Source organism: Calonectris borealis, chromosome 1 (assembly GCF_964195595.1).
Source record: "Calonectris borealis chromosome 1, bCalBor7.hap1.2, whole genome shotgun sequence".
Taxonomy (NCBI): Eukaryota; Metazoa; Chordata; class Aves; order Procellariiformes; family Procellariidae; genus Calonectris; species Calonectris borealis.
Genome location: NC_134312.1, coordinates 146992711 through 147020445, shown reverse-complemented (window position 1 = coordinate 147020445; position 27735 = coordinate 146992711). Strand labels below are relative to the sequence as shown.

Sequence of the window (27735 nt, the reverse complement as noted above, 5' to 3'; positions counted from 1 at the left end):
ATAAAGTTAGCATAAGGGGATCAACTTAAAATGGAATGGGTTGTCCTAGCACATGTATTACCTAGCTTTTTTTGGTTGGCTTTCTAACTGTAATCTTCTTTTAATGAGATTTTAAATGCAGTTTCACTATGGATGATAGGTATGACAGTGTAAGGATTCAGAAAGTCCAGAGATTAAAAAGAATATAGTGTCATGTAACCCTTTTCTTTGGTTACACTTTTCTTGTTACTCTTTTATTAGCCCTTTTTTCTGTCTAGTGCAAATAAACCAAGAAATGGGTATCATGTTGTGTGTGTAAATATCACTGGCTATTCTTGAAATGGTTGAATTTGCTTTTTGCTGTTCCATTGTTTTAATAAATCACTCTTTTTAAGTACTGAGCACATTTCTTTTGCAGCCTTAACAAAATGGTTTTTTTCCCCCTGTTTCAGCTGTCATTTAGATGTTGATATGTAAAGCAAAATGGCAAAAATCAACACCCAGCACTCCTACCCTGGTATGCACAGACTGTCTGTCAGAACTACCGATGAAGATATTGAAAGGATTGAAAATGGCTGTATCAGGTAATATATTGCTTTCATTACAGTCAAGAGGACAGATTGCTGCATAATTTGTGGCACTCCTCTAGCTCTGCATTATGGGAGTGTTACATCATGCTGTTGTTGACCCAGTGCACTTAACTGACTTAACAATGTATATCTAATGTATAGAAGAGACTGCAACAGGACAGTTGTCATGGCTTGCAGTTTTGGAACCAGAATCTGTATTACCTCAGGAATAAACCCCATTTTCACATCAGTGGGAATTACATCAATTTATTAAGGAGAAACCTCTTTCTCAGGTCACCACGCAGATAGCAGCGTCTGTGTTTCCCCCAGTCTGTGGGATATGGAGGAAAAGGGATCCTCCCAGTGCCATGCAGTGAAAAGCCTCAGGAAGTTTTTTTAAAAGTAGCCTCTGCAAATCGCTTAGTTCCTGTGATAGGGAACATTTGTAGTGTATAAAGAATATCAGCATTTTTGTATTGGCTTTTCAGAGCTTCTCACTGTACAGTGGACCTGTAACAGTTTTTTTACATTCACCTTTCTCTGTTTTGATAGTTTTAGACCCGCTGTTTAAAATGTGCCAGTGGGCTTGCACTTACATTTTACACAGTACTAATCATTTGCCTAGTCTGGGCAAACCCTGCTGGGCCTACAGGAAAGCGTTTGATGATCCACAGCACCTGTACAGGCTGGAAAAAGTCTTCTGCTTTTGGCTTATTACGGTCAACCACCTCCGCTATGTGGACCTTGTCATACTGTCTCTTGCTGTTCAAATGTGAACCCCGACTTGAGCACTCACAATCCTGATAGGACTGGGGTGCTGATTGACAGCTGGCTGAACATGAGCCGGCAGTGTGCTCAGGTGGCCAAGAAGGCCAATGGCATCCTGGCCTGTATCAGAAATAGTGTGGCTGGCAGGACTAGGGAGGTGATCGTGCCCCTGTACTCGGCACTGGTGAGGCCGCACCTCGAATACTGTGTTCAGTTCTGGGCCCCTCACTACAAGAAGGACATGGAGGTGCTGGAGCGTGTCCAGAGAAGGGCAACGAAGCTGGTGAAGGGTCTGGAGAGCAAGTCTTATGAGGAGCGGCTGAGGGAACTGGGGTTGTTTAGTCTGGAGAAGAGGAGGCTGAGGGGAGACCTCATCGCGCTCTACAACTACCTGAAAGGAGGTTGTAGCGAGGTGGGTGTTGGTCTCTTCTCCCAACTAACTAGCGATAGGACGAGAGGAAATGGCCTCAAGTTGCGCCAAGGGAGGTTTAGATTGGACATTAGGAGAAATTTCTTTACTGTAAGAGTGGTCAGGCCTTGGAACAGGCTGCCCAGGGAAGTGGTTGAGTCAGCATCCCTGGAAGTATTTAAAAGACGTGTAGATGAGGCCCTTAGGGACATGGTGTAGTGGGCATGGTGGTGTTGGGTTGACGGTTGGACTCGATGATCTTAGAGGTCTTTTCCAACCTTAATGATTCTATGATTCTGTGATTCTATGACTGCCCGCATTATGATAATTTTGGATTGCATGCTTCTAGTGTCTAGTATGGATGTGATCCCTGTCCTGTTTGAATTGGTTCTTTTTTAGTTTCTGCTTTGCTTACATGATACTTCCTGTCATGTAGGTGTACCTACACTAGTGAAAATGGAGCTGCTTTTATTCTGCACGGTATGGCTTGCTTGACTTAGTTATACTATGCCATGGTCTCCTTAGGGAGATTTGCAAGAGCCATGTCCCTTTGTCTCCATTTACAGTGATATCTCAGAAACAGGGAAAACACAGATAGAAATGAGCCTCTTCCTTTCCTTTTTTTCACATCCTTTTTGTAGAGGATATCAGTGATTGGCAGCTCACAGAATGGAATTACTGGCAGGGATGTGAGAGTGTGGTTATAAAGGTTTAAATGTAGAATTAAATCACTGCAGTCATCTGCAGTTTCAGAGGCAATGACTTGCTTATGACAGATAGAGGGACTGAAATATGAATTGCACTTTATCATGATGATGATGGTCTTGAAGAGCCATTTATTTAAAAGAAAGTTTGCTGTTATCAGCATTAGTTACAGGAGTTCATAGACGAGTAAAAAGATACAATCTCACTCTGTAAAAGAGATCTCGTATTTGAGGTTTTTGGATTGCTGAAGTGATTGCTAGTAAGTATATACAATACCTTTGTAATACCACTCAAAGAATTCTGATACACATTTTTTTAATTCAGATTTGTTTAAAAATATGTCTGTACCAAAAGATAGATCCCATTCAAAATTTTAGCTCTTCTTTGTCTTGTAGCAAAATACACAACTATACACACTGGAAAAAATCCAGGTTTTCTAGAGCAGCAGCATTTCTCCTTTCCATTTATCTTCCTCCAACTCCTATTGGCTATAGTTCAACAAAACAATTAAGCACATTATTTAGTTCTCATTAAAGTCAATGGGTGTTAAATTTATGCTTAATGCTAAGGATTTGCTTAAGTGCTTTTCTGCTGTGGAATGAGGTATTATCAAGGAAAAGCATTCACTGAAACAGTTAACAGAAAGCTGCTGCTGATCTTTAAACTGTCATTCTCAGTTATGCTGGAGTAGGTGATTCATGTGCCCATATTCTTACAGTGTAGTGTGCTATGAAGTTGGTGCATTTTGTTAAAACAAAAAATAACAAATGAATCTTCATTTTTTAAATCCAGCCTCTGTATAGAAACAGCTCAAATAGGACAGGCAGCACATTAGCTTATAGACACAGGTTGGCTATCTAGAAGTTGGAAGTAGGATTCAACTGTGCCTGGATTTCAGTGTCTTTATGTGACTAGGTGTCTAAGTTCCTGCTGTCATCAGTGGAGGTGTAGTCAGTACTAAAATGGATAGCTCTTCAGGCTCGTTTGGCTATGTCCATTATGAGACATATTTAGTTGCCTAAAATAGGCATCTAAAGCTATTTGAGATACCACAGAGTATCTGAAGCATATGAGGCGAGACCTGTGTGCTCTGGAGAGGTCAGATAAAGTATTTTGAGGTATTCCAAATGGTATTAGACTCCTATATTGAGGCAACTGAATCAAGCCCTGAGATGGCAATTGACTATAATGGGAACTTAGATACTCAGCTTATATTAGAAACCCTAATTTAGGTCACTGCCATCTGGAGCCAAATCCCGCCCTTGAAGTCTGGCTCATAGTCATTACTCAAAAGAGCTTCAGCAATTCCTGTTTAACAAATCCGAACTTCAAAACAATTACTACTAAATGAAAATTCTGAATTATTTGCCCCTATTTTCATTATAGGTGAAAATGGTCTTCTAGGGTTTGCTTGAAGATCTTTGTGCAAATTTAGAGCCAAATTAAGTCAAGGCAAGGGACGGGTACAAAGCAGGTGTTGATGTAAATATCCTCCCAGAGCTTACTCCACTAGATGCCTCGAAAGCATGGGAATAAATTGGCTTTTAGAGAGCTGAAGAGGCATGGAGCAGAAACCTCAGTGTCAGTGAGTTTTCTCTAAGATATAATGACAGTGCTACCCCCGTGGAAATAAAATATTTTTCAGCATAAGCCAAGGAGGCACAATAATCTGCTGATGTTTCTGCTTTGTAACCTGCTCTTTATTTCTCGGTACACTGCGTATTCTCTTCTCATGTTGAGCTCAGACTGTGTAACACCCTTGGATAGTAATGGCAGTGGTTACTGTTTTGCTGCAGATACCACACAAGCTTATGCAGTCCAGACGGGAATGAGTCTGTCTTTGTAAAAATAAAGTAAAAACTATGCCAATGCATTGAAGGTGTTACATCAGACGCCCCATCTGTAACTGTCCCTCTGCATCAATATAAAGCCATCTGACAAATAAGGCCTCTTGTATTATCTGAACAGGGTTGAGGAAAGTCAGGAATGAGTATATGAGTTTTATAATAGGAAGTTATAATAATGGAAGGAAGGGTTCATTTTAGATGTACTTTTTGATTTGCATTTGTGTGAATTAAAGTGGAATATGTTTGTGATTGCTGTGTAATATCAGACAGGTGCTTTCCTAAGAGTTGCCTGGCAATAGACAATCGTTTGTGTATCTGTTGCAGATACATATAAGCTGTATTTGTAAAAGTGAAATGCAAGCACTTTAGTACTGTTTCCACAAAATTATTTTGATTTTCCTAAGTTGTCTACACATGTTATATCTATAACTTTTTTGTAAGGTGTACCTGAATTTATTTACAAATTGTTATATTTAGTTATAACATAAACCTAGTTGTAGAAATTCTTGATGCACATGAGAGTAATTGGAAAATTGTTTTTCTTAAAAACAGTCAATCAAACAAAATAAAAATATAGACTTCAAAACTTCACTAGTTGAGCCCATAATCCACCCAATTTGATTCCAGCAGTTGAGTCTGAGAGTTTTGCCATTTTTTTTCCTACAGAATACAAATTTTTCAGTGAGTGTGTCTGATCACTTATTGGTAAGAATCTGACCAAAGAGTGATTTAAATAATTTGAAATTTTTAATTTGTTATATGGGACTCTGGATCAGATTGGAAGGTGTTCAGATCAGATCACATTAAGCATGCCATTTTCTTTCACCTAGATGAAAACATTTCTTCAACATACTTCTGGCTCCAGACGCTAAAAACCATTGCCTGGATTGAAAACATTGGGTTTTAGACGGTGCCATTAAGTGCCCTGTAGCTACTGCTAGCAAGAGGACAGACGGTGAAACTCTCAGTGTTACAGACGCACAAAATTGATGAGCCTGTGTAGGAACAGTGGAGCACAGCTTTCCACACTGCTGAGGAGTATGGAGGTGATGATCATGCACACGAAGCACTTAACAGATGATGTACTTAGCAAGTATGACTCTGTGCTGATTAAGTGGAACTAGTAGGACAGTATTGCCTTTGGTACCTGATCTAGCTTGTTTAGAGCTCACTCAGCTATCTCTGCACTGTTCTGCATTGCCTTCCTAGGCATTTACTCAAAATAAAGCTGAGTTCTTCATTCTTAGCCTTTCATTTATTGTCAGCAGATGCCCAAGCACAGCAATGTCAGTAATAAGAGAGACTGGGACTAAAACAAGTTTACAAAACAGAAAAAAGAAGGATAGTTAACAGTACATTTTGGATAGCAATTTTCAACTCCTCTTGTTCTCACTGATAAACCAGCACAGTCACATTGAAATAGAACATCACATGGTGTTCATTGTATTTCAGTATGCTTATAGAGGCTAATAAAATTGAAACAGATCTCCCTCTGAGACTTCAGAAAAAGTCTGATTGGCCTCATTTCCTGGGCTTGACCTCTGTGTAGGGTTTTCTTAGACTGATAAAGAATGCACTCTGACAATCTTTTTTCTTTTTTAAATTCTACTTGGAAGGATACCTAAAGTATTTTAATCCATGTTTATTTTATTTTGTGTATTATTAATCATTACTTTATTTCGTGACCCTTATATTTAATTACCTATTTAGAGCAAATATACCAACTTAATGTACAGTCACTGAAAGCAGATGAGTTACTGCAACTTAGTGAGATACTCCTCATTATATCTGAGTCACTGATTGAACACAAACTTCTAATCCATCCAAATGTGAAATAAAAGATACTGGCTTAAGCCTCCATGAAAGGCTATCTATTTCTGCAAAATACATTTTTTTTTTCACATCTGAATTGTGACACTTAAAATTATTTTCTAAGAAGTCCCACTATCGTCTTTTAAAAACGTATTTTCAGGACTCAAAAATAGTAATAATTGGTAAGTAAGAACAGAAGTAGCAATGTTAGAATGTATTGCTGTCTAAGATCACACAAAATGTCTATTTTTTTGTAAAAAGGAATAAAAGGACTTAAAAACAGCCATAGCAGTACAGTCTAAAAGACTGACTAGTCCAGTATCCTGTCTCCAGCAGGTCTGTAGGCAGATGCTCCAGGAAAAAGAAAAAAAAGCAGGCAAACTGCAAGTATATGCAACATACTTTCCCCTAATACTCTCCCAGCATCCAGCTCAGGAGACTTCTTGAGCTGAACGCAGGCTCTGTGTATCTGGTAATCCGTAATGGATTTCTGTTCCGTGAGTTTGTTCATTCTCCCTTAGAAGACATGTTAACTTTGGCATCCACAATATTCTCAGCACCCACAGCATAAACTAGGTTATAAAAGTTTTTCAATATTAAGCAGTGTCTATTGGTGTCTTCTTATTAGAAGAGAAGAAGAAAATAGTTAACAAGTTGAGAATTCTGGGAGTGGCAGGACCTATCTTTTTTTTGCATGATTCTTTGTGTAGAAATAATAAAGTTTTAATTCTCTGTTTGTCAGTTTCTCAGCTGTGAGTACACACAAAATTGAGTTGCTAATTATCCTTTTGTGGGCATTCAAAATGCTGTTGCCAATTCTTATGAAGATACTGCAAGTATCTTTAGAGTCAGTGTTTTTTCCTGGCAATACAGATTAACAGACTCAAGTGAGAGTTTTTGTTTGCATTACAAAGGGGGGGAAAAAGTGATCCTTAATGGATGTGACAAAGTCTTGTAAGAGTGAATGTTAAAGAATGAAAAACACAGAGAAAACCCTAGGAGTTTTATAAAAAAATCCAGAGTGAGCCGTGGTAAATTCCAGGTTCCAGTGAAGTCAATTTCAAAACTCCATTCCTGCAAGATGAGGCTAAAATTTCATCTATTTTTCTCAATGCTGATTATTTCTGTGCTAATAAGTAGTCTTACAATTACGGGAACTCATGGGAGTTGGCAGACACTGGATGTCGCTTAACGTTATAATCACTATCTGCAGTTGTGTGCAACGGGGCTGTTGTAGTGTTCTCCATGTGTGGCAACAGCCTGAGGTGCTTCATCTCATGGCTGCCAGAGCAGCCCTGAAGATCTGTAGCCTGTTTTGCTGTGCAACAGGTGAAGTTTCAGTTACGAAGCGAGCAGCACTAGGCCTGCAGTTGTGCAGCTGGCAGCAACAGGCTGGTAAGAATAGCAGTGGTGCTGCTTCAGGGCTAACTACTGTAATATCACCATTTTCCCTTTCAGTCCAAGCAACAGTGAAAGCAAAAAGAGATGCGTATTTGCTTTGAGTCATAAAAAGGAAACAAACTGGTGGAAATTCCAGACTGTTAAACCCAAACAATGTCTAGGAGATCAACACTGAAGAAAACAGTGGGCAGTCACTTTAAAGCCCCCTGGGAATAAACTCTATATTGAAGGGAAGCTGCTGATGCCTTACGTGAGGTGTTAGAGTAGAAAACATTCTTCCCATAATTGTGTATCTGCACACCAGAGTCGTACTGACCAGTAAGGAATCAGCTTCTGAGCTTGCTGGAATGGATGGCAGAGCCTCCACTGACTTCATTTCGTGTTGGATGGCTCCAGAAAAGTAGGAATATAGGCTCAGCTCTATGTTTATTAAATGTATGCCATATTACTAGGAAGAGGACAATTTGCTGCGTTGTTTCCTGATGTAGTGGTGGAAAGAATCAGATGGGGGGAAGTCTGCTGGAGGCTGTGTGGAATTCTTAAAAAAAATTTGCTTTTGCAGAACCCATTCGCTGTGTGAGGATGCGTCTTCAGAACTGCAGAGAGTCATTTCTGTGGAGGGAAGACATCTATCTGAGTCCCAGATGAGCTCATTCACAGGCAGGGGAGCAATGGCAAGGTAACGTGCTAACTAATACCATTTCCAGTATTAAAAGTTTAAATTGTTGAAAGAGACTGATCACAATTTGGAGGCAAAGTAAAAAGAACCAAAGAAAATGGATGGAGTCCAGCTGAAAAAAGTCTGTAAAAAGTAACAGAAGCTGCTTTTGACCTTGGTTCTGAACTCATCGCTTACTCATTGCTAATAAAAACCTTCGAATCCTAGAGATGCTGAACGAGCTCACACAAATTAGTCTGAATAAAAAAAAAAATTTACATGATCAGATCTAAAAATATATTGAACACTGAGGAAATGCATGAAGTGAGGCTGGACTGTAAAGTAAATGGATAAGTGTTTCGTTTTGGCTGATAGCTGATGCAATGTTTGTTTCCTATCAAACAAGACATAACGATTGTTCCCTGTTGGTAGATGGCTCTGGCAAGGGAGGAGACAGGGGCTCTTGTGAGGGAGTGCAAGAGTTTCAGTTTTTAGAATGAAGTTATGTTTATAATGGATTGGGAGCCTTAGTCAGCAAAATTCAAGTCAACTATTTGCTTAAGTCATTTACTTTACTGGGACTTAAACGTCAGCCTGAAGTGGAGATTCAAAAACTTACTGTGTCTGCTTTAAATATTTCCAGCTGAGACTACGGAGCTCTGTCTTCAGATACCATTGTTATACACAATACAGACCACACTCAGTTTAAGGATAGTGTATTTCAAAGAGCAAAGAAAAAAATTATTGTAAAACTAGAGTCATTTAAAGAGTGTTGTTTACACTTCAGCCTTTTGGACGGTGCAGAATAAACTTGTATTTCCCTGTTTGGTTGTCAGATAGTGACACCACTGCAATGTAGATTACAAAGTCTGCAAGAAGTTGGTTTTAAGTGGAAAACATTTATAGGTGTGTGTTTTGTGTAAACATAAAGCACATGAATATATAAACTCATATTGAGAACTTCCTTTTTAGTCTTTGTTTATATTGTTCTTTACCCTTTTTCAAGATAGTTTGAATTACACATATGTGTAGCTACAGTTATTTATGCTCTGAATATACAAGGAGGTCTGTGATGAAGACATGAATGCTTAGCAATTTAAATATTATGGTAACATAACATGCCTCTTGAATGTAAATTCTCAAGGACATAAGACAACAGCATCTGATAGACTTCACCAAGTATCTTACTTTGAGATGTAAGGGAGAAAAATAGAAAATAATATAGCATGTCAGAAATCAGAAAATTCTATTTCTTTGTTCAAATAGAGAGGCTCTCAATCTTAGTTGGTAAAATCTGTTTGCTCCTTAACTAACAGGTCTCATCAAAAAGCTTTATTTTCCAATGTAAGTAAGAACATCCATATTAGTAGTTTTCCATACCATTCCTTATGTGAAAACTGAGTTCTGCTCAGGCAAAGAGAAGAATTCTGTAGCTTAATTTTATGCAGTGTTTTTTGAATAGAGTGAGGAATCTATTAAATAATCTCAGACTTTTATGTGGATCTTTTCTTTTGCATTCTTGTAGGCTTTGGATTCTCTTAATTCTTGGAAACTGTAGATGATTTATATGATGCTCTCTTCGTATAGCACTATAGAACTAGAAATATCTTTCTCTAATTTCTGGTATGTGGTACTATTCCTACTTTTTATGTCCTTTTTATTTCATGGTAAAAGAACCTGGGCAAGATCTATGAGGAGATATAGTTAGGCCCTTGAGAACAGCAATCAAGAGGCAGATGTACTTTACCATAAGATTTAAATTGTTCTTATCAACCTCTTTGTGGATTCTGAGCATATGTAATACTAGCCAATGCAGAGAGAATGTAAAGAGCTTTCCTTGAATAGCCCAAGGTCTCTGTAGGAAGTTAAGCTTTGTTCAGGATTTCATTATGCTGTTTTTGAGGCCAAGTTTGGGAAACCTGAATTAACACCACTTTTGTCCAAACTAGGCTGCTGATAGGAAACAATACAATATATTGTGTGGGTAATAAATATAATCGCTTTTCTAGATTTCAGTCTCCATTATTTTCAATTTTTCAGAAACATGTTTCCTTTTGAACTTTTGACAGAAAACATTGTAAAGATTTGTAATGTGAATTAGTGGGTAGAGAAAAAGATACAGTGATAAATTAATTCCGTTGTCATATTTTTTTGCTTATCTCATTCAGTGCTCTGCTAGAAATTTAGGATGAGGAAATAGTGCTTCCTATGCAGTAGGCGGGTTTATATGTGATAGACAATTAATATATCTGCAGACAGACCCTTTACAATCACAGGGAAAGTGGCTGAATTGTTAACATTCTTTATTTCAAAGTCCATCCTCCCTCACCAAGTATTCAGCTTTTGTTTCCGCTGTGTGTACCAGCCCTTTTAACAATAAAATCCTATGAGTATTTTATATCTCCTAATTCTGTCAGTCCAGGATTCCCCCATTATCATATAATATAAGAAGTTTGTGAGAAGTCAACTGCCCCACCCCATTCGGCAAGAATATTCTTCTGTTGCTCCTGCGGTACTGGTACAGTGGACTAGGAATTGATTTGTGAGATACTTTCCAGATCCACTGCAAAAGGTGATGTATGAAATTGTGGGAAGTGACTGGGTTCACACAGTTAATCCATCAAGTTTAATTTCATGGCAGGTGGAGAAGTGGAGAAAAATCCTCCTGGGGTACTCTTTGTGGGCATGATTTAAGCCATCTGATGTTCTTGTCTGGTTCAGTCAATGTTGTATGTCTGTTCCATGCAGGCTGTCACGATTTGTCATATCTGTGAGGTCGTGGGCCACAAGACATTTGCGGCATGAAGACCAAAGACCTGATTCTTTCCTAGAACGTATCCAAGGGCCAGAGCTCATAGAGGTGTCCAGTAGGCAAAGTAACATCCGCTCCTTTCTGGGTATCCGTGAGCGGCCTAGGGAAGCAAACAGGTAAGAGGATGTGTTTATACATTAAAGGAAGACAACTGAGGTTATAGTATTTTCTTGGTGATTAGGATGTAAGTTTTATTTTATTTTATTCATGCGAGATGAACAGAGTACCTAATGCTGCCCAGGAATTTCACATAATTGAAGTATTATGGTTTCAGCAGACTTCTCTTTTCCCCTCAAACGCACTGTGGCAAAGATCTTGAAGTAAAGGATTTTGATCATGCTGCTTCAGGCAGAATGGTTTCTCAGAACCGGAATTTTATCATATGCTACCTGTGCAACTTGATGTTGCTAAACTCCTCTCTGCTGAGGACGAATGCAATTTCTATTTCAGGAATGTAGGATGTTGCTAGTCGTGGCTTTTCAGGATATTAATGTTATGCACATTATCTGTGACTGTTAGGAAACTCCAAACAAGCAGGTGTGCAAAATGTGTCATTGCTTTGTTACACCTTGTGCTGGTTCCGGCTGGGATAGAGTTAAATTTCTTCCTAGTGCTGTGTTTTGGATTTAGTATGAGAAGAATGTTGATAACACACTGATGTTTTTAATTGTTGCTAAGTACCCGTCTAGTCAAGGACTTTTCAGCTTCCCATGCTCTGCCAGGTGCACAAGAAGCTGGGAGGGAGCATAGCCAGGACAGCTGACCCAACTGGCCAATGGGGTATTCCATACCATATGATGTCATGCTCAGTATATAAATAGGAGGCGTGGTCCAGGAAGTAGCGATCACTACTTGGTTATCGGTCAGCAGGTGGTGAGCAATTGCATTGTGCATCACTCATCATTCACTTTGTATATTCTACCATTATTATTATTATCATTATTATTATTAACCCTTCCTTTTCTGTTCTATTAAACTGTCTTTATCTCAACACACAAATTTTACTTTTTTTTTCTGATTCTCTCTCCCATCCCACTGCGGGAGGCAGGGAGTGAGCGAGCAGCTGTGTGGTGTTTGGCTGCCTGCTGGGTTAAACCACAACAACCTACTCAGGAGTTCAGCTGCTAACATTACAGAAGGCTTCTGATGCAGAAATGAGAAAATCTTTTGGCTGCTGACTTAACTTATTAGTACATACTCAGTCTTTGGTATGGAAGGCAGGTTCAGTCTTACCTTAAGATTTTTCCAATAAAACAACAGAGGCTTGCAAAAAAAACCTTTATGTGTTTACAGTCTTTTGACTTGATGAATTATTATTACTTTATAAATACATGATACAGTGTTTTAAATTCAACTCCAGCCAAAAGAGGAAAATGAAGTCCTGAGACGAAAGCTGACTTTCTGTTTGACATTATGCTTTGAAGCATAGACTGCCGTATTTTTTTGCATAGTTAAAGATTGGTAGATAGGCAAGTAATAAGTTGATTTGTTTCAAAATCTCAGCTAATAATTTAGATTAAAGCAAGAACCGTTGAAGGGCTGTGCGTGATACAGATTACTTTGATTTGTTGTGGTCCAGCACAGCCTTATTATCATCGCTTGATGTACTCCTTAGAAATTAAGCTTAAAAGCACATTTTGTTGAATTAGCCAGACTGTTGTCTGATTTTTCAGACGTCTGGATCAGTTGCAACTGCAGATTCAAAGTAATTAGAGGACAACATTGATCCTGGGCCAACAAAGCTCTATATAAGGCTATTAGAAGAAGTGAATTTGGGAGTATCCATCCTTGCCTTCTCAGTTTTACACTGTTGCCACGTGACAGTAACTCCCAGTTCTATCATGAAGGTTTAGTTCTACAGCAATGGTAGGTATGCTTGTTACTTATCCACAACCCTTGGCATTGCATCTGTGAAGAAGACTTGAAAGGATTGAAGAAAGCTTAAAATAGTAGCCAAATGAGTACAGGGCTAAAAATAGTGAGATGCATGTTGCCATGCACTAATACGCCTGAGAACAAGCTTCAGGCATCAGATGTGGTCACAAATGTGTATGCCAAGCACATTTGGTAAAAAGAAACTCGTGCCTTGAGATAGTTATGCAAAAAGGGACTTATCACTGCAGTCAAAGTTGACCTTCCTGATCTTATTAGTGGATATGCGAGAAGCTAGTAAGTCAGTTCGTCATGTCGGTAAACATGTATATGAAATACCAATAGTCTTTACACTCTTTAATGTGTTTTATTTAACTTGCTGCAGTCACTGGCCCTTGGCCAAGTTTAATGTCAACTATAGCAACAACACCAACGAAGAGTGAGTACTAATAACTTCCAAACACCTTCCTACTACTAGCTCCTTGTCTTTTTCCCTTTCCAGCCTAGTAACATTTGTAGTATAAACTCCTTACCTCTTCCTAAGCCTTTCCTAAGAATATCGTTTAATTATAAAGATAGATCTAGTTTTCTTAGTATGAAAAGCATCCTTCATGCTCCCTGTGAACTTCTTTTTGTCTGAAGTTACCCTTACCTCTCAAAGAGTGAATTTGATTAAGCATTTAGTCCCTACCTCCTCTAGTTCAGCTGGCTGATTTTACTGCATTGCCAATTGATTTATTAATTCTTCAGTTTTTAAATGAGATTCATGTATTAATTTTCTAATAGTGACTTTCCTCTTTTAACATACTAGTCCCTTTTTGCAAATCAAGTGCCCCAGAAATTTCAGGTTGTCAAATGAGAAGTGGATACTCATCAGGGTACCAAGAAAACACAGCCTAAATGAAAACCAACCATCATCTTTTTAAAATATGTGTTTCAGTTCAGCAGATATTGTTGATGTAGTTGTAGAGAGAGTGATGGGCAGTATAATAAAGCTTGCATTGCAACAGAAGCTCTGACAGAAGCTGTCCTTTGGAGTCTATTTTATGTATTTGACAAGATATTTCACGGTGTTACACCAAAGAGAAATCTCTTGAAAAGGTGAATCGCTCAACACCGATGTTTGTTGCATGTCTTAGACCACAGCTATCTGAGGAGATATCTACTCTGTAGCATCCAGCAGCAGTTCTGTTCTCACGCATGATGATAGTTAATTTTTTTGATTGCTTTCCAGATGAAAACAAAAATTAAAAAAAATCAGGACAGTTTCTGATGATGTCAGAAATACTTTTAGGAAACTCTTTTTTTTTTCTCCAAGTGGTTCCATCATGGGCAAGCTCAAACTGTACATTTTAAATGATGCTGCAAAACCTTTGTGCACATACCTGAACAAGAGGTCTTTGTGCTCCTGAAGCAATTTTTGGTTTGGTTTGCCTAACTTTTATTAAAAAGGAAAATCAGTGTGCAGTGAACAGTGACAGAAATGTGCAGAATTTTATTTAGACCGGTATAAAAAAAGTGCTAAAAGCCTGGAGCCTAGCCTGCTGGTCAGGGCCCAAAGGACTGACTAGGATGGAAATACTGCTTTCTTACTCTGTTTCTGACAATGACTCAGGTACCTTGGGCAAAACTTTCATCCTTCCAATGTTTCATTATTTTGGAATGAAGACAACACTTGTCTGTCTGCCTGCCTGACAGTCTGAAACATACTTGATTTGCAGACTACTTGACAGATGAGAAATGCAAATACTTGACTCGTTCAAAGACTATGACAGTGTTTTTACAGGGGCTGATGAAGACATGTTTTCTAAGTCTGAAGATGCATGCTCCTTTTAATGTGCTGGAAACACAGAATGGATGCCACTGTATTGCTGTGAAAGAGGACAGGCACAAACAACTGTTTTATTAGTTACTGGATTCCGGTTTACTCAGTAGCACTGATAAAGAAAAGAAGATGCAGGTCTTTTTGAAGCTTTGGGTTTTTCATTATGTTAAAGACCTAAGAGTGCCTGCCCTTGGGGAACTGTAGGTGATGCTTTCAAATCTTTGATTATGGCCAACCTTTTCCTTTGAGTGACTTCCACCGCCAGACTACAAGTAGGTGGGAGTATGGTAAGTTGGGAGTTACCACAATAGAGAGATGAACAGAGGCCACAGAAACGGAAGAATATCACTTAGAAAAGATACCTCTAGTTGACAGAGGAGTTTGTAGGAGATCTCAGGTCAGAGAAAAAGAAGTATTGGCATTAGATGCTGTGTGAGGTAATGTTTTTTCTCTTTTTTAAAACAAAATGTAGGAGGAAGTTGGAATTGTCAAAATATTCCCTCCAAAGTTCACCACCACTGAGACTTTTTGATTGATTCTGTATCTCAACCTAATTTTCCCTGCATAATAACATCCACAAATGTACAGTGGCCCTACCCTTTGAAAACTGTGTTACTCGTAGTTCTTCCTTTCTGGTAAGAATGCCAGATATTTGAAGTATTGAGGAGCTATGTTAATGCTAACAACAGCAACTGTGAATTGGCCTTTGGATCAGGCACCATGCGTAGTAATGTGCAGTGGAATCCTGACATGTTTTTTAAATAGGAAGGAGTTTTTTGGGCAGGTTTGAAAGAGAAGCCATAAAAGTCCAGGGGGGTCAGTGGCAGAGAAATAAATACTTGAGTGGCTGTTCCCACTGCCGTGTAGAAATCAGCCTTGGTAAATGAAAAACTGTTTCTTTGAGTTGAGATGCATGTATAAGCAGAAGATCAGTCAACCCAAAGGTTCTTTTCTCCCCCAGTTATGCTTCCTCACAGTGTATAATTTTAGAGATTTCAGTGGTGTTGGTCACCTTGGTAGGTATTTCCCTGGACATGGAGGAGTGGAGGATCTCAGCATTTTTTAGCAAATGAGTCTGGGTTTTTCCGAATTACATTGTGGTGCTGCATCACTATGGAAATGTCTAAGGGTAAGAATTAGAACAGGTGCTCATTGCTGATAGGTGAAAGCTACTACTGTCTTAAAATTGGTGACTGTTGTCTTCTCCCTTGGAGTGCTTCTTTCTCCCTGTAACAAGCACATTCATAGACAGGACTGCCATTCACAGTGTAGACTTTTTCTGATCTGAGTAATACGAGCATTTATAAAACGACTACTGTGTAGTTAAATGAGACATACCTCTTTTCTCTGCATTTGCTGCTTTTGTTCAAACATTGACTGGGATTCTTCTCCAAGGCAATTGTTGAAGCCAGAGGTAATTAATTAATTACAGCTATATCGGTTTTAAAGAACTGTGAGAAGAAATTCAGCCTCATTTCATTTAATTACCATTAAAGCTTCAGACAGTCCCTGTGAGGTTTTGTATATGCGAAGAATGTTGACAGTTTGTTAAGCCATTTCAAGTTCTATTATAATTTGATAAATTTCTTTTTAAATGCCTGAGTTCTAAAGAATGAAACACACTGGAAGCATTTAATTAAAATCAGCCTGGTACACTGATGTCTGAAAAGGTCAGGAAAGCGTGGGTGACTAATGCACAGAATCAGCCAGCTGGTTACCTGATGTGATAGTGTGGTGGTGTCAGTTTGAGAGGCCTCAGCCTGTAAACCATTTTTACCAGTTGGATCCCTGTCCTACTCTGTCTGGAGTCTAGTCTAGTTTCCTGTACCTCAACATCCACCCTCTCCCTTAACTGCTAGAATATCAGTAATATTGCTAAGCCTTACATTATGTTGTACAGCAAAAAGGAAGAAAAGAAAGAGGTTAAAGAGGAGAAGAAAGAGGAAAAGAAGGAGGAAAAGAAAGAGGAAAAAAAAGAGGAAAAGAAAGATGACAAAAAAGATGACAAAAAAGATGATAAAAAAAAAGAAGAGTAAGTATAAAGAATGAATGTGTGTTTGTAACACACCTCCTACACTACAAAGCATGGTATGGCATTTCATCGTAACACTTCGATGACAATTATTGTTCTGTAGGCTGCAGAATGTTAGCCTGTCAAATCTTTAATACGTTTTCCGCTTTGGAAAGGTGCAACTGCTCAACAAACAGTTGCATCTGTAAGACCTGTGTTTAGACCTGTCACAAACAGCTTCCTAGGTCAGTAAAAGGGAATTCAGCTACCTCTGCTCACTTTGATTTGCTGTTGAAGATCACTTTTTTACTATAAGGGCATTTTAGGACAGCAGCCTGCTTTGCAGATCTGCACAGGCTTTTCATTGTTCCAGAATGTCCATAATGATTCAGAGCAGATGAACCAAAAGTCTGGTTTAGACAAAGAGCAAAAATCTTACATGTAGAAAATTACAGATTTACTAATAAGTTTAGTTTTTACACTGACTAGCATATTTAATTACTTAATATGGTGCAGTTCATTACTAGTGATCACTGAAGTTTGCTTCTGCTGATTAGGAAATGCTGTATTTCTGCAACAAAATGAGATTATTTAAATGCTTTTGACAGAAATGGATCCTGCTCTTGTTTTGTTCCCCCAAAGCTGACCCAAACATAGTACAATTTAGTATTACCAGTCATTAAAAATAACAGAATGCATTTGAGTGGACTTCACAGTTAAGGAGTATGTTAGAGTAATATACTGCAAGTTTATATGTATGTATATGGTGGCATGTGCTATGTAGGCATGGGGACATGTAGTTAGGAATCTCTTCCAAATGCTTGATCTCGAGATCTCAAAGTTTTGTTTGATTAGAAAACCTGTGTACTAAGGATTTTCTTCTGGCTTCAGTTACTATGTAGTGAGAGCCTGAGCTTTGCAGTAGCCTAAATTGTTTTAAAACATTTCAGCAAAGAAAATAAATGTTTTAATGTCTAGAAGGTAGTGTACTCTGTCATATGAAGACATTTTTCATATGTCATATGAAGATGTATTTCATGGTCACCAGTTTTGAGGTGGTGACCAGTTTTTTGGAAGAAAGGGCTCAAAACCTGTTGTGAAGATGGCAAAGTAAATACTTTTTAGATTAAAGCTGCTTCTTTTACTAACATTTACCATCATCTGGACATTCAGCTGACAGCAGGGATAATGCCAGAAATACACACAAATATGAAATAAATTAACATTACATTTTAATATATTTACATTCTTGGAGATTAGGAAAAGTCACACAAATACATCTGCAAGCATTGCCCGGTCACATAGTTCCCACACTATTACATAGTTCACAGATCACACTATCACATGTTACTGTTGGAATAACTTCTGCAGCTGTGGACCTCACAATCCGCTAATACGTATTTCCTCTGATTACATACAACATGCCTAATTGCTGTCTATTCCTTATCAACCTTTCTCATGCTGGAGAAGGGCACTTCTGAGCATACTCTACATGTGCCATTAGCCATGCTGTAAGTCTTCTTTGAATTCGAGGCCTGTATGCTTCATTTAGCATCTTTTATTGTTGTGAGGCCTAGGGACCCAGGGCTGTGAATGTGTGAAATTTGCTTTTACATAATGATACGTGGTTTAGTTCTAGTCACATACTATATGTGTGCACACACAGAGTCTTACTTGTGTAAATGTGTATTTGAATACCTATGTGTTTTACTTGTTTAAATGCATGCTTATACAGTCATTTCCATAATAGGATTTGCGAAAACATCAAAATTATTCTGCAAAGGAAGGCTCTTCCTCTGGCAGTGGACCTTAGCCATCTAGCTGGAATGATAATACGAATCATTTAACATTTTACTTTTTTTCAGTGGGGGTCATATGCAGAAGGGCTGTGGTTTTCAGCCTGGGCAATGTGAATGTCTGTCTTTTTCTTTCCGCTCTTTCTTACTTTTTCCAAAGTTGGGTCAAGCAAATAAATAGAGCATGTCAGATGGGATGAAGCTAATATTTGGTATCTCATCTGGAGCTGCCTGCATGGATACTTTCTCTTCTTAGGCAGCTGTGAGTTCACCATGAGATGAGCAGCCTCCAGAAGAGGGAGATCCAGCAGCTCACTTCGTTACATTTCCAGTGTAAATCTGCATGTTTTACTTTCCAGGAAGAAAAAAGAGATCTTTGTGATAGATCCTTCAAGCAATATTTACTACAACTGGCTGACCATAATTGCAGCACCCGTGTTCTACAACTGGTGTATGATAGTGTGCAGGTATGGATTTAAGTTAATAATAATTTTAGGTTTCAAATTTGGTGTCTCATTATGTTTCCTATGTAAGTCATCCTCTTATCTCCCTGCTGTATTTTTTGGGTGGCTTACCTAGAAGATTTACAGTTCATGTACCCTTAGGGATATACGATATACGTACCACGGGAATAGATGGCCAATGTTTCTTTTTATCTTTTCGTCTAAAAACAACTTGCAATTGAGCGTCCTCGTGAGCGCTGGCTGTGGCCTTTGTGTGCCACCTACTGGCTGGCTGCAGAGATGTGCCTTGGCCACTCTAGGCTCAGTAACCACTGCTAGCGATAGGGCTTCCAGTCGCCCAGTAGAGAACAGAAGGGAGGGGTGTGGGCAGTGTTGGGTCATCTGAAATTAATATCATGCATATAAAGATTCTTGAAGGGCAGGAGGATTTTACTCGAGTATTTATTTTCCCTTGTAAAATGTGGAAATCTGTTTGAGTCAAAGTAATGGAGTGCTGTGGAAATCGTTCACTTAGGCTGTGTCAGATGGCAGGGAGGGATGAGGATGACTTGCCACTCAGAAACAAATCTTCTGTTTGGGAATTATCTTAATGGAGATGTGTATCCCGTGAAATCTGATGCATGTTTAATTGTAGGGATATGTGTATTACTCCGTAAGTGCACTTGTGTGGCATATATGTGTTTGAGCTTTGCTCCTGACCTAAACACCTTTGAATTCTGAAAGATCCTGCTGTCTGTTTAGACATAGCTCTAGTGTGCAGATGTCTAGGCATGGAGATATGCTGCCCTTAATTTTTCAGTGCCAGTAATGTGCACTAACATGCTGCTAGGACACACATTACAAGTGCTCTGCTTATGCAGTTGGTGTAATATTTTTTTTTTATCTTTGTTTCTTTAGAGCCTGCTTTGATGAGCTACAAGTTGACCATCTTAAATTGTGGCTGTTCTTGGATTATGGCTCTGATATCATCTATATTCTTGACATGTTTGTAAAATTCAGGACAGGTGAGTCTTTCTGGGGTTTTACAGTGTTTTCAGATACAGCATGAATATAAAGGCTGGAAACAGAAATTCCCCTGAGGGGTCTGACCAGTGTAGTATCCTGTCTCCAGCAGAACCGAACAATGGAGGCTTTGGGAAGATGAAGTGTCTGACCAGCTTGGATTGTTTTGAGGCTGGACATCCCAACACCTGCATTTCACTTGTCTCTAAATTCAGTTCTGTCAGTGCTTAATAGGCATGTCAGATGCTGACTGAATAGCCACTGTTACAGGCTTCGTGGGGAAGGGAGAATAAGGCACTTCGCATGTCGTGATCACTCTGTGCATGATATATCGCTTGTGCTCATTGGAGTGGGCAAAAAACCAACTAGACCCCACAAGTGCTGCTTTCTTAGCAGAGTTACTTAGCATGCTGCTCAGAAGTGATTATTGAGTTGGTCAAGTGCAAGACCTGGCACCCATCTCAGCCTCCAGTCTGCAGTCTTCTGCCTGGAACCGGCAGTGCTGCCCCTCTGCCACCAGCTGTATTTCCTGCAGCCTTTGCGAAGTCCTGGCTGGGTTTCCCACTGCCTGGTGGTGGTATATGGTTAACCTAGGAGGATGGTAGTATGGGATTAACCCACGCACCTCCGCTCAGGTCCTGCCTTCCTGAAGAAGCGTGAACTTAAAATATCTGTGAGCACCGTACCGTGTAATGCGTGAAGTGGTTCTCTTCAGCTTCCCATCCCTGTTTCTGTAGTCCAGACAGGCTGAGAAGGTTTCATATTTGAGTGTGCCCAGCTGATACAGATTCTAGCCTTAAAGGGATATCTGTTTTAAGCTAAACAAGATCATAATATAGGCCTAAGCAATGACATACAGTGATCCATACCATTAAATTGCTAGAATAGTCCTTGATGTACTTTGGTGCATGTACTTTGGTCTGTGCCAGCTAGCACTCTCTCAAGCAGTGTCTGGGCACAGCTGGGAGGACAGCAGCGGTTGGGTGTTGTTCATGGTCTCATTTTTGGAGGGGGCTGGGAGAACTTACATGCTGTCATATAAGTTGATATAGAATAGAAGCTGTCATGCTAGCTGATCTCAGGGCCAGAAGATGTTTCCTGGCTTGTTCTATTTACTGGTATGGGTACAGCCCCAAAATGTCCCTTGAAAGGGTCCAAAACTGCACTGATCATTATAAAAATGAGAGTTCTTTTTAATCTTTGATTTTTACATGCTCTTGTTGTTTGTTTTTTTTTTTTTAAATCATGCTAACAGCTTGACATTAATTATAGCTTGTGACAAGTTATAAACATAATTACAAGACAGAGGCTAAAAATGCTGTCACTTTGGGAAGCACACAACTCATAGCAAGCCAAATTCTTAAACTTAGCAAATACCTTGTTCAGCAGGAAAGTCTATTTTAGATAGCAGCCTAAATCAAAAGACTGACTTTTTTTTGGGGGGTGGGGGTGATCCTTCATCATCTTCTTTGTGTAGTTAAAAAGTTAACCATGCCCACTAAATTTCTCTTCTGCAGTTGTATCTGTTATTGTAATGGGAAAGGACTGAACAGAAATTGGGCATGTACAGGCAATGCAAGTTATAAAGTTTCCAGGGCTGTCCTGCTAATGATTGTACAGCTGTTAAAGCATGGTTAGAAGGCTGGCTTTGCAGGCGTGGATTGGAACTGCAGAATTGCCACAGAGATCCCCTGAATGCTTCAGTGCAGGTGTCTGCTGCAGTTTCAGGTACTCAAATATGGGAGTCACATCTTTTAGGTGTTGAAATCTTAGTCAACTCACTTAACAACCCTTCCTGGCTCCGCTAGTGCCTGCTGCCTTCTGTAAGTCTGCAAAGTCCATCTGCCCTGGGGACAAAAGTCCTGGAAGCCTTTGGGAAAGAATGTGACTCCCCGCTGTCTAATTAATGCTAATTAATGCTAATTAATTATATTCTTAAAATATAATACTTTCCGAAGTCTTTTGAATGAAGGGATACCAATGTACAAAATTCTGCTTAGTAGCTCTCTCACTAGAACGACAGAAAAAGTGTAAACCATTTTCCCTGAATGAAAAGGAAAATCCTGTCACTTTTAACGTCTTTTTAACGAGAGGAAAAAGCACGGCTCAGGGGAATAAAAAATGGATTTCGTTATCTCAAGGGTGTCTATATTGTTCCGAAAAAAACCCCAATCCATTATACCTACTTATTCTTGGTATTTATTTAAAAATATTCCACTCTGATTTTATACACAATTGCTTAACACTTGCTTAACTTTAGCTATGACTCATGCCAATGATTCATGAAAAATGAGACATTCGAATCCCCCCACTCTTCTTGCAAAGATACCTAAAAGACAAAGATACAGCTGTCCCAGAACAGAGTGGAAAACGGTGGGGAGCACAGGTGGTAATAATAGAGTCATTGCTCTACATCATTATATATCAGCTTTGAAAGTTCTTGAAATATTTAAATTTGCAATTAAATATTTTTCATTAAGTGAACTATAGTGTATCAATGTCTGTATGCATAACAGTACAAGTTTTAATGTTCTCAGGTATCTGAAATGTAAGTCACTCAGTACTGTGATGGTAATTGTGAACTGCGCTTTTATTCTAATAAGTAAAATATGTATTTTTATTCTTTGAAGGCTTCCTTGAACAAGGCTTGCTAGTTCAGGATGAAAAGAAATTACGAGATCATTATACCAAAACTATACAGTTCAAGCTGGATGTGCTGTCTCTTCTGCCAACAGACCTGGCGTATTTGAAGTTTGGTTTGAACTACCCTGAACTGCGATTTAACCGCTTGCTGAGGATTTCTCGGCTTTTTGAGTTTTTTGACCGTACAGAAACCAGAACAAATTATCCAAACCTGTTTCGTATTGGAAATCTTGTCTTATACATTCTTATCATCATCCACTGGAACGCCTGTATATACTTTGCAATTTCGAAGCTGATCGGATTTGGAACCGACTCTTGGGTCTACCCCAACGTGTCCATTCCAGAGTACGGGCGCCTGTCTAGAAAGTACATTTACAGTCTGTACTGGTCAACGCTCACGCTGACAACCATTGGAGAAACACCTCCCCCGGTGAAAGATGAAGAGTATCTCTTTGTGGTCATTGACTTCCTGGTGGGTGTGCTGATCTTCGCTACCATCGTCGGTAACGTGGGCTCCATGATTTCCAACATGAATGCCTCCAGGGCAGAGTTCCAGGCCAAGGTCGATTCCATTAAACAGTACATGCATTTCCGAAAAGTGACTAAGGATTTGGAAGCCAGGGTTATTAAGTGGTTTGATTACCTCTGGACCAACAAGAAAACAGTGGATGAGAAGGAAGTTCTCAAAAATCTGCCTGACAAGTTGAAGGCTGAAATTGCCATCAATGTCCATTTGGACACACTGAAGAAAGTGCGTATATTCCAGGATTGTGAAGCTGGACTTCTCATTGAGCTGGTGCTGAAACTGAAACCTACGGTCTTCAGTCCTGGGGACTACATTTGCAAAAAGGGAGATATTGGGAGAGAAATGTACATTATTAAGGAGGGAAAATTGGCTGTGGTGGCGGATGATGGCATAACCCAATTTGTAGTCCTAAGTGATGGCAGCTACTTTGGTGAAATCAGCATCCTAAACATCAAAGGGAGCAAATCTGGCAACAGGAGGACAGCCAACATAAGGAGTATTGGTTATTCTGATTTGTTCTGCTTGTCTAAAGATGATTTAATGGAAGCCCTCACAGAATATCCAGAAGCCAAAAAGGCTCTGGAAGAGAAAGGGCGACAAATTCTGATGAAAGACAATTTAATAGATGAGGAAGCAGCAAAAGCAGGAGCTGACCCAAAAGACTTGGAAGAAAAAGTAGTAAGACTTGAAACAGCTCTGGATACACTGCAGACTAGGTTTGCTAGGCTCTTGGCAGAATACACCTCATCTCAACAAAAGCTGAAGCAGAGACTTGTCAGAGTAGAAACCCGAGTGAAAAAGTATGGTAGTGGCACCTTATCAGTTGGAGAAGCAGAGGCTGAAAAACCTGAGGAGGGGAAAAAGCAGTAACGGAGTATTTATATTTCCTCATTTATTGGAGAAGGTTGAAGCATGCGAAAGCCATAAATGTATGTAAATACGTGTGTGCATATGTAGACATGATTATTTTTATATGAACTGAAGAGAATGGTTTTTAGCATTTTTAACTGAAGCAGTATGTTCTTGTAAATAGAACATTGTCACCTTCTTAGGGGGAGATTTTGGTCTGGCATTTGGGTACTTTTTTGTATTGGGAGTGGGTTTCTTACGATCATGCTCAGAACGTCTATTATATATGGTACTGTAGGTCTTGATACATTGTCTCGTCCCACGCATGTTGTGTTAAGAAGGCATTGTACTTAAAGTAGAAGAGACTGGGTTTTTTTAAGGGCTTAAAAAAATATTTATAGGGTACATGTTCTACCGTGCTACCTTAGTAGCTGATTAAATGCATGGACGTACATCCAGGCTTCTCAAAAATTTTCGTTCTTTCCCAGTGAAGCGTCTGCGCAAGCGGTTGGACTACAGCTAAGCAGCAGCTTAGCAGCAGCATGTACCTGGCCCATGCGGTGCAGCCCTGCACATGTATGAAATAGCCTTTATGCTATTATTAAATGCTTTAGTTTGATTCTTTCTAGTCAGCTCTGCACAAAGGACCATGCTGACAGAGTAGCAGTGCTCATTCACGTCCTTTCTGGCGTGGTCTGCGACAGCCTTTGCTGCTCTGCAACTGCTTCGCTTGGGTAGAGAGTGGGAGATCCCTTCCCCCCCCGCCCCCCTGCCCTATCCACATCGGTAAAACCCTCTCTTGGAAGGGAGTCCCCAAAAGCTCACTGGTGGAAGGCATCTGTGCCAATATGGCTTCGCTAAACCTGGGATGAGAAAAGAGGGCCTGGGTGCCTGCAGGTCCTGTATGTAGGGTCTTGAGTAAATTCCCTCTCAGCAAGTGGGCAGTCCCAGAGGGAGGCTACGAAGAAACTGCATGGGTTGGCAGGCCGGACAGCCTGTTCCCCCCAGCAGGGTTTCTGCAAGGCAGGGAGAACAAGCCCTGTGTTGCAAAGTCTTTCCTGCTACTAGGCCTATGTTTTCTTCCTCTTTATTTCAATTAATGATGCCTACTCCACCTCCTTTCGCTATTTAATGCCAGCTTTTCTCCAAAGGAGTTGTCGCGCTACCATGTTTCCATTAGTTAGGGAGAATGGAGGCCAGTTTGCTCAGATCCTGCTGATAGTTGTGCTGGTTGCTTTTCTACTCGCTGCAGAGTAGTTGTCTCTGCTGACAGTCTGGCTCTGAGGTGAATACACAGGTCTGGTCCACTCAGCCGTGACATTCAGGGCAGAATGGCACCGAGAAGATTTCTTGCTCTGTCACGCTGCAACCTCAGGATCTGCCTCTTACACACCCCTCTTAGCCTCCTCCACCCCGCTGCTTCCAGTTTCTTTCCAGGCTTCTCTCCCACTGAGGGGATTTCTCTAATATTCTCCCACTAGGAAGAGATTAGTTCTCATTTTTTTCTGTAAGTATTTTTGTGTTGTGTAGCTTTCCCTGTGTTACTTTTAGCCTTGGGTACCTCACTGACGAAAGTAGAGTTTGGAGTAAGAGAGGCTGTTCAGCACCTATGGCATGGGGGCTGGATCCTCCAGCAGCGTTGGGTATTATTACCATGGTCAGTGCTCTGCCTTTTAGTTGTCCTCAGCCCTGATTTAGGAGCCCTAACAGCATGTGGGAATAGATGGCCTGTTGGAAAATTGGTGAGAAACCCACTGAGAAGAGAGTGGTTTAAATAGCTGGTAGTGAAATGAAAAGAGGCAGTTGCTTTGCTAAACTGAGTACAACTGCTCAGAGTGAGCACTCATCTCTGGGTAAGCAGCTGTCCCCCTCCTATTGACATTTTTAAGCCCGGTGAGAGAGACAAATTTGACAGAGACGAAGGAATGGGGCTTTGCCAGCAACACTGGCAAAGGGACCACCAGGTAGTAGATGTCCACACATGGCCCACGTCTAAACTCCTGTTATCATCAGCGTAGAAGGCAACTAGACTTAGGTATCTGCTGTAGGGTGGGCTTAACCTCAATTGTCAAGATTTCCACTGACTGTAACGAGGGCTTTGGAAAGTAGCTGAGACCTCTGTGTGGTCAGCAGAGTTTGGGAGTTTTGGTCCCTCAGCTGAATCTTGTCCTTATTTTCTCCAAGGGCTTGAGGCAGATGGGGGAGGTAAGAGAGGCTGCTTTTGGCAGGGCTGTAGTGCCCTCGCTCCCGCACTGAGGAGGGCAGGGTTGAGGGGGGGCTGGGTGTCGGCGACTTGCAGCGTACCACTGTAAGCGCAGACGGTGCGGTCACAGGCTGTGAACTTGCAACTCTCACCTTGTAACCGAGGCAGGCACCGCACTCGCCTGTGGCTGACGTTCACCGTTGTGTTATTCAAACACCGAATCTGGTAGGGGTTTCATACTTACCGTCACGTTCTGCATCAGTCATCATTCTCTGTAAATAGCTACCTATCTACCCAACGTACTACAGCTGTTCCAGCCTACTAGGTATATACAAATAGAACTGTTTAAAGTATTATTTGTACCAAATTTATACCTGTTAAAAAACCCCACAAGCACAAGAATGCACCTTTACCTGATGGATCAGAACAGCTTAATCTATCAGTTAAACATGTTTGTTCTTCCCTTTTCCATGCCTCTTGGTCTGGTTTTCACGTGCCAGAAAAAGAGCTATTTTGATGCTATTGGCTTCAGTCACTTCGAAATATATAGCTTTTGGCATGATGAAATCACATCCTTTGACGTCTTTCATCTCTGTAAGATGTTTTTCCCCTTCTTTAATGTGGCTACAGCATGTACATTAAAACATTTTGAGTAACATTCAAGCAACTCTGTGTTTTCTCTTATCCATATCCCCCTGGATTTTAGCATTTCATGGCAGACTTTGATAATGCCAACATTACATAGCCCAGAAAATCATTAGCTGGAACAGAGGTCTGAAGTGATAGAAAATCAAGTGGGAATAGTGGCGTTCTCCCCTCACCGCGGGGCAGCTGGCATACGGCTTTGGTCCCATGCCCAGTTTTGGCACCGTCACCGTCTTTGCAGGTACCGCACAGGCATGTGTGGCTGAGCACCCCGCTTCCCTGGGGTGCCAGAGGAGCAGAGCCTGCTGGGCTCCTCGTGCCGCTGCCACCCATCTCCTCCCCTTCCCTGGCTCCATGCAGGAGGCACAGCGGGGATGGTCCCTTGTCCAGCAGAAAGAGAAGTGTTTGCAGCTTTCTGCTACTTGCACACACATGTCACCTACCAAACCGCCACCAAAGCATCGGGCAGTACCTGGCATGGGCTAGGCTGGTCCTTCAACCCCGTCACAAGAGAAACTAAGGACGGGGACAGCTCTTACAGTGCCTTTGAACATACCCTGAACCTGCAAACAGGGGTTTGATGGCCACAGCGCTCACTTCACACAGGTGCAGGAGCCAACCTGTGCCGAAGCGGGCAGCCATGGGTTGGTACTGTTGCTCCAAGCTGCCTGTGCTGAGCCAGACACCCGCTGGACAAGGCCCGAGGTGTTCCAACGTCTGCTGCAGGTGCAAAAGGAGGGTAAAGCTGATGGAGCGGCACCGCCATGCTCCAGGTAGTGCTTGGAGGGAGCTTTTCCAGGGAAGGGCCTCAAGCATGGGCCCTGCTCCGTAACAGCAAATGATTCAAGCCTTGCTGCTCTCCAAAGAGCTCTCAATAGCAGCATCCCATCTTTTTCCCCTCATCCCCTACTATTATTTTACTTAAACAATTTTTACAGT

General features: G+C 40.5%; 1 protein-coding gene across 2 annotated transcripts; it reads left to right on the top strand.

Moving 5' to 3' along the window:
• The first annotated feature begins 431 nt into the window (after nt 1-431).
• CNGA3 (cyclic nucleotide gated channel subunit alpha 3) lies at nt 432-26809 on the top strand. Of its 2 annotated transcripts, XM_075136565.1 has the most exons (8): nt 463-563; nt 8053-8169; nt 10897-11076; nt 13218-13271; nt 16558-16689; nt 18824-18931; nt 19826-19932; nt 22561-24399. In XM_075136565.1, the coding sequence occupies exons 1-8, from the start codon at nt 463-465 to the stop codon at nt 23967-23969; spliced, it is 2208 nt and encodes a 735-aa protein (XP_074992666.1). In that variant the 3' UTR covers nt 23970-24399. The 2 variants fall into 2 exon arrangements, with proteins under 2 accessions (XP_074992584.1, XP_074992666.1); XM_075136483.1 differs by lacking the exons at nt 13218-13271; nt 16558-16689 and having other exon boundaries at nt 432-563; nt 22561-26809.
• Nucleotides 26810-27735: the final 926 nt, after the last annotated feature.

Excerpts from the sequence above, each read along its gene's own strand:
- CNGA3 (XM_075136565.1), top strand. The coding sequence starts at position 463 with ATGGCAAAAATCAACACCCAGCACTCCTACCCTGGTATGCACAGACTG. Across the intron at positions 564-8,052 it reads ATTGAAAATGGCTGTATCAG|AACCCATTCGCTGTGTGAGG; the intron begins GTAATATATTGC and ends TTGCTTTTGCAG. Across the intron at positions 13,272-16,557 it reads AGCAACAACACCAACGAAGA|CAAAAAGGAAGAAAAGAAAG; the intron begins GTGAGTACTAAT and ends TATGTTGTACAG.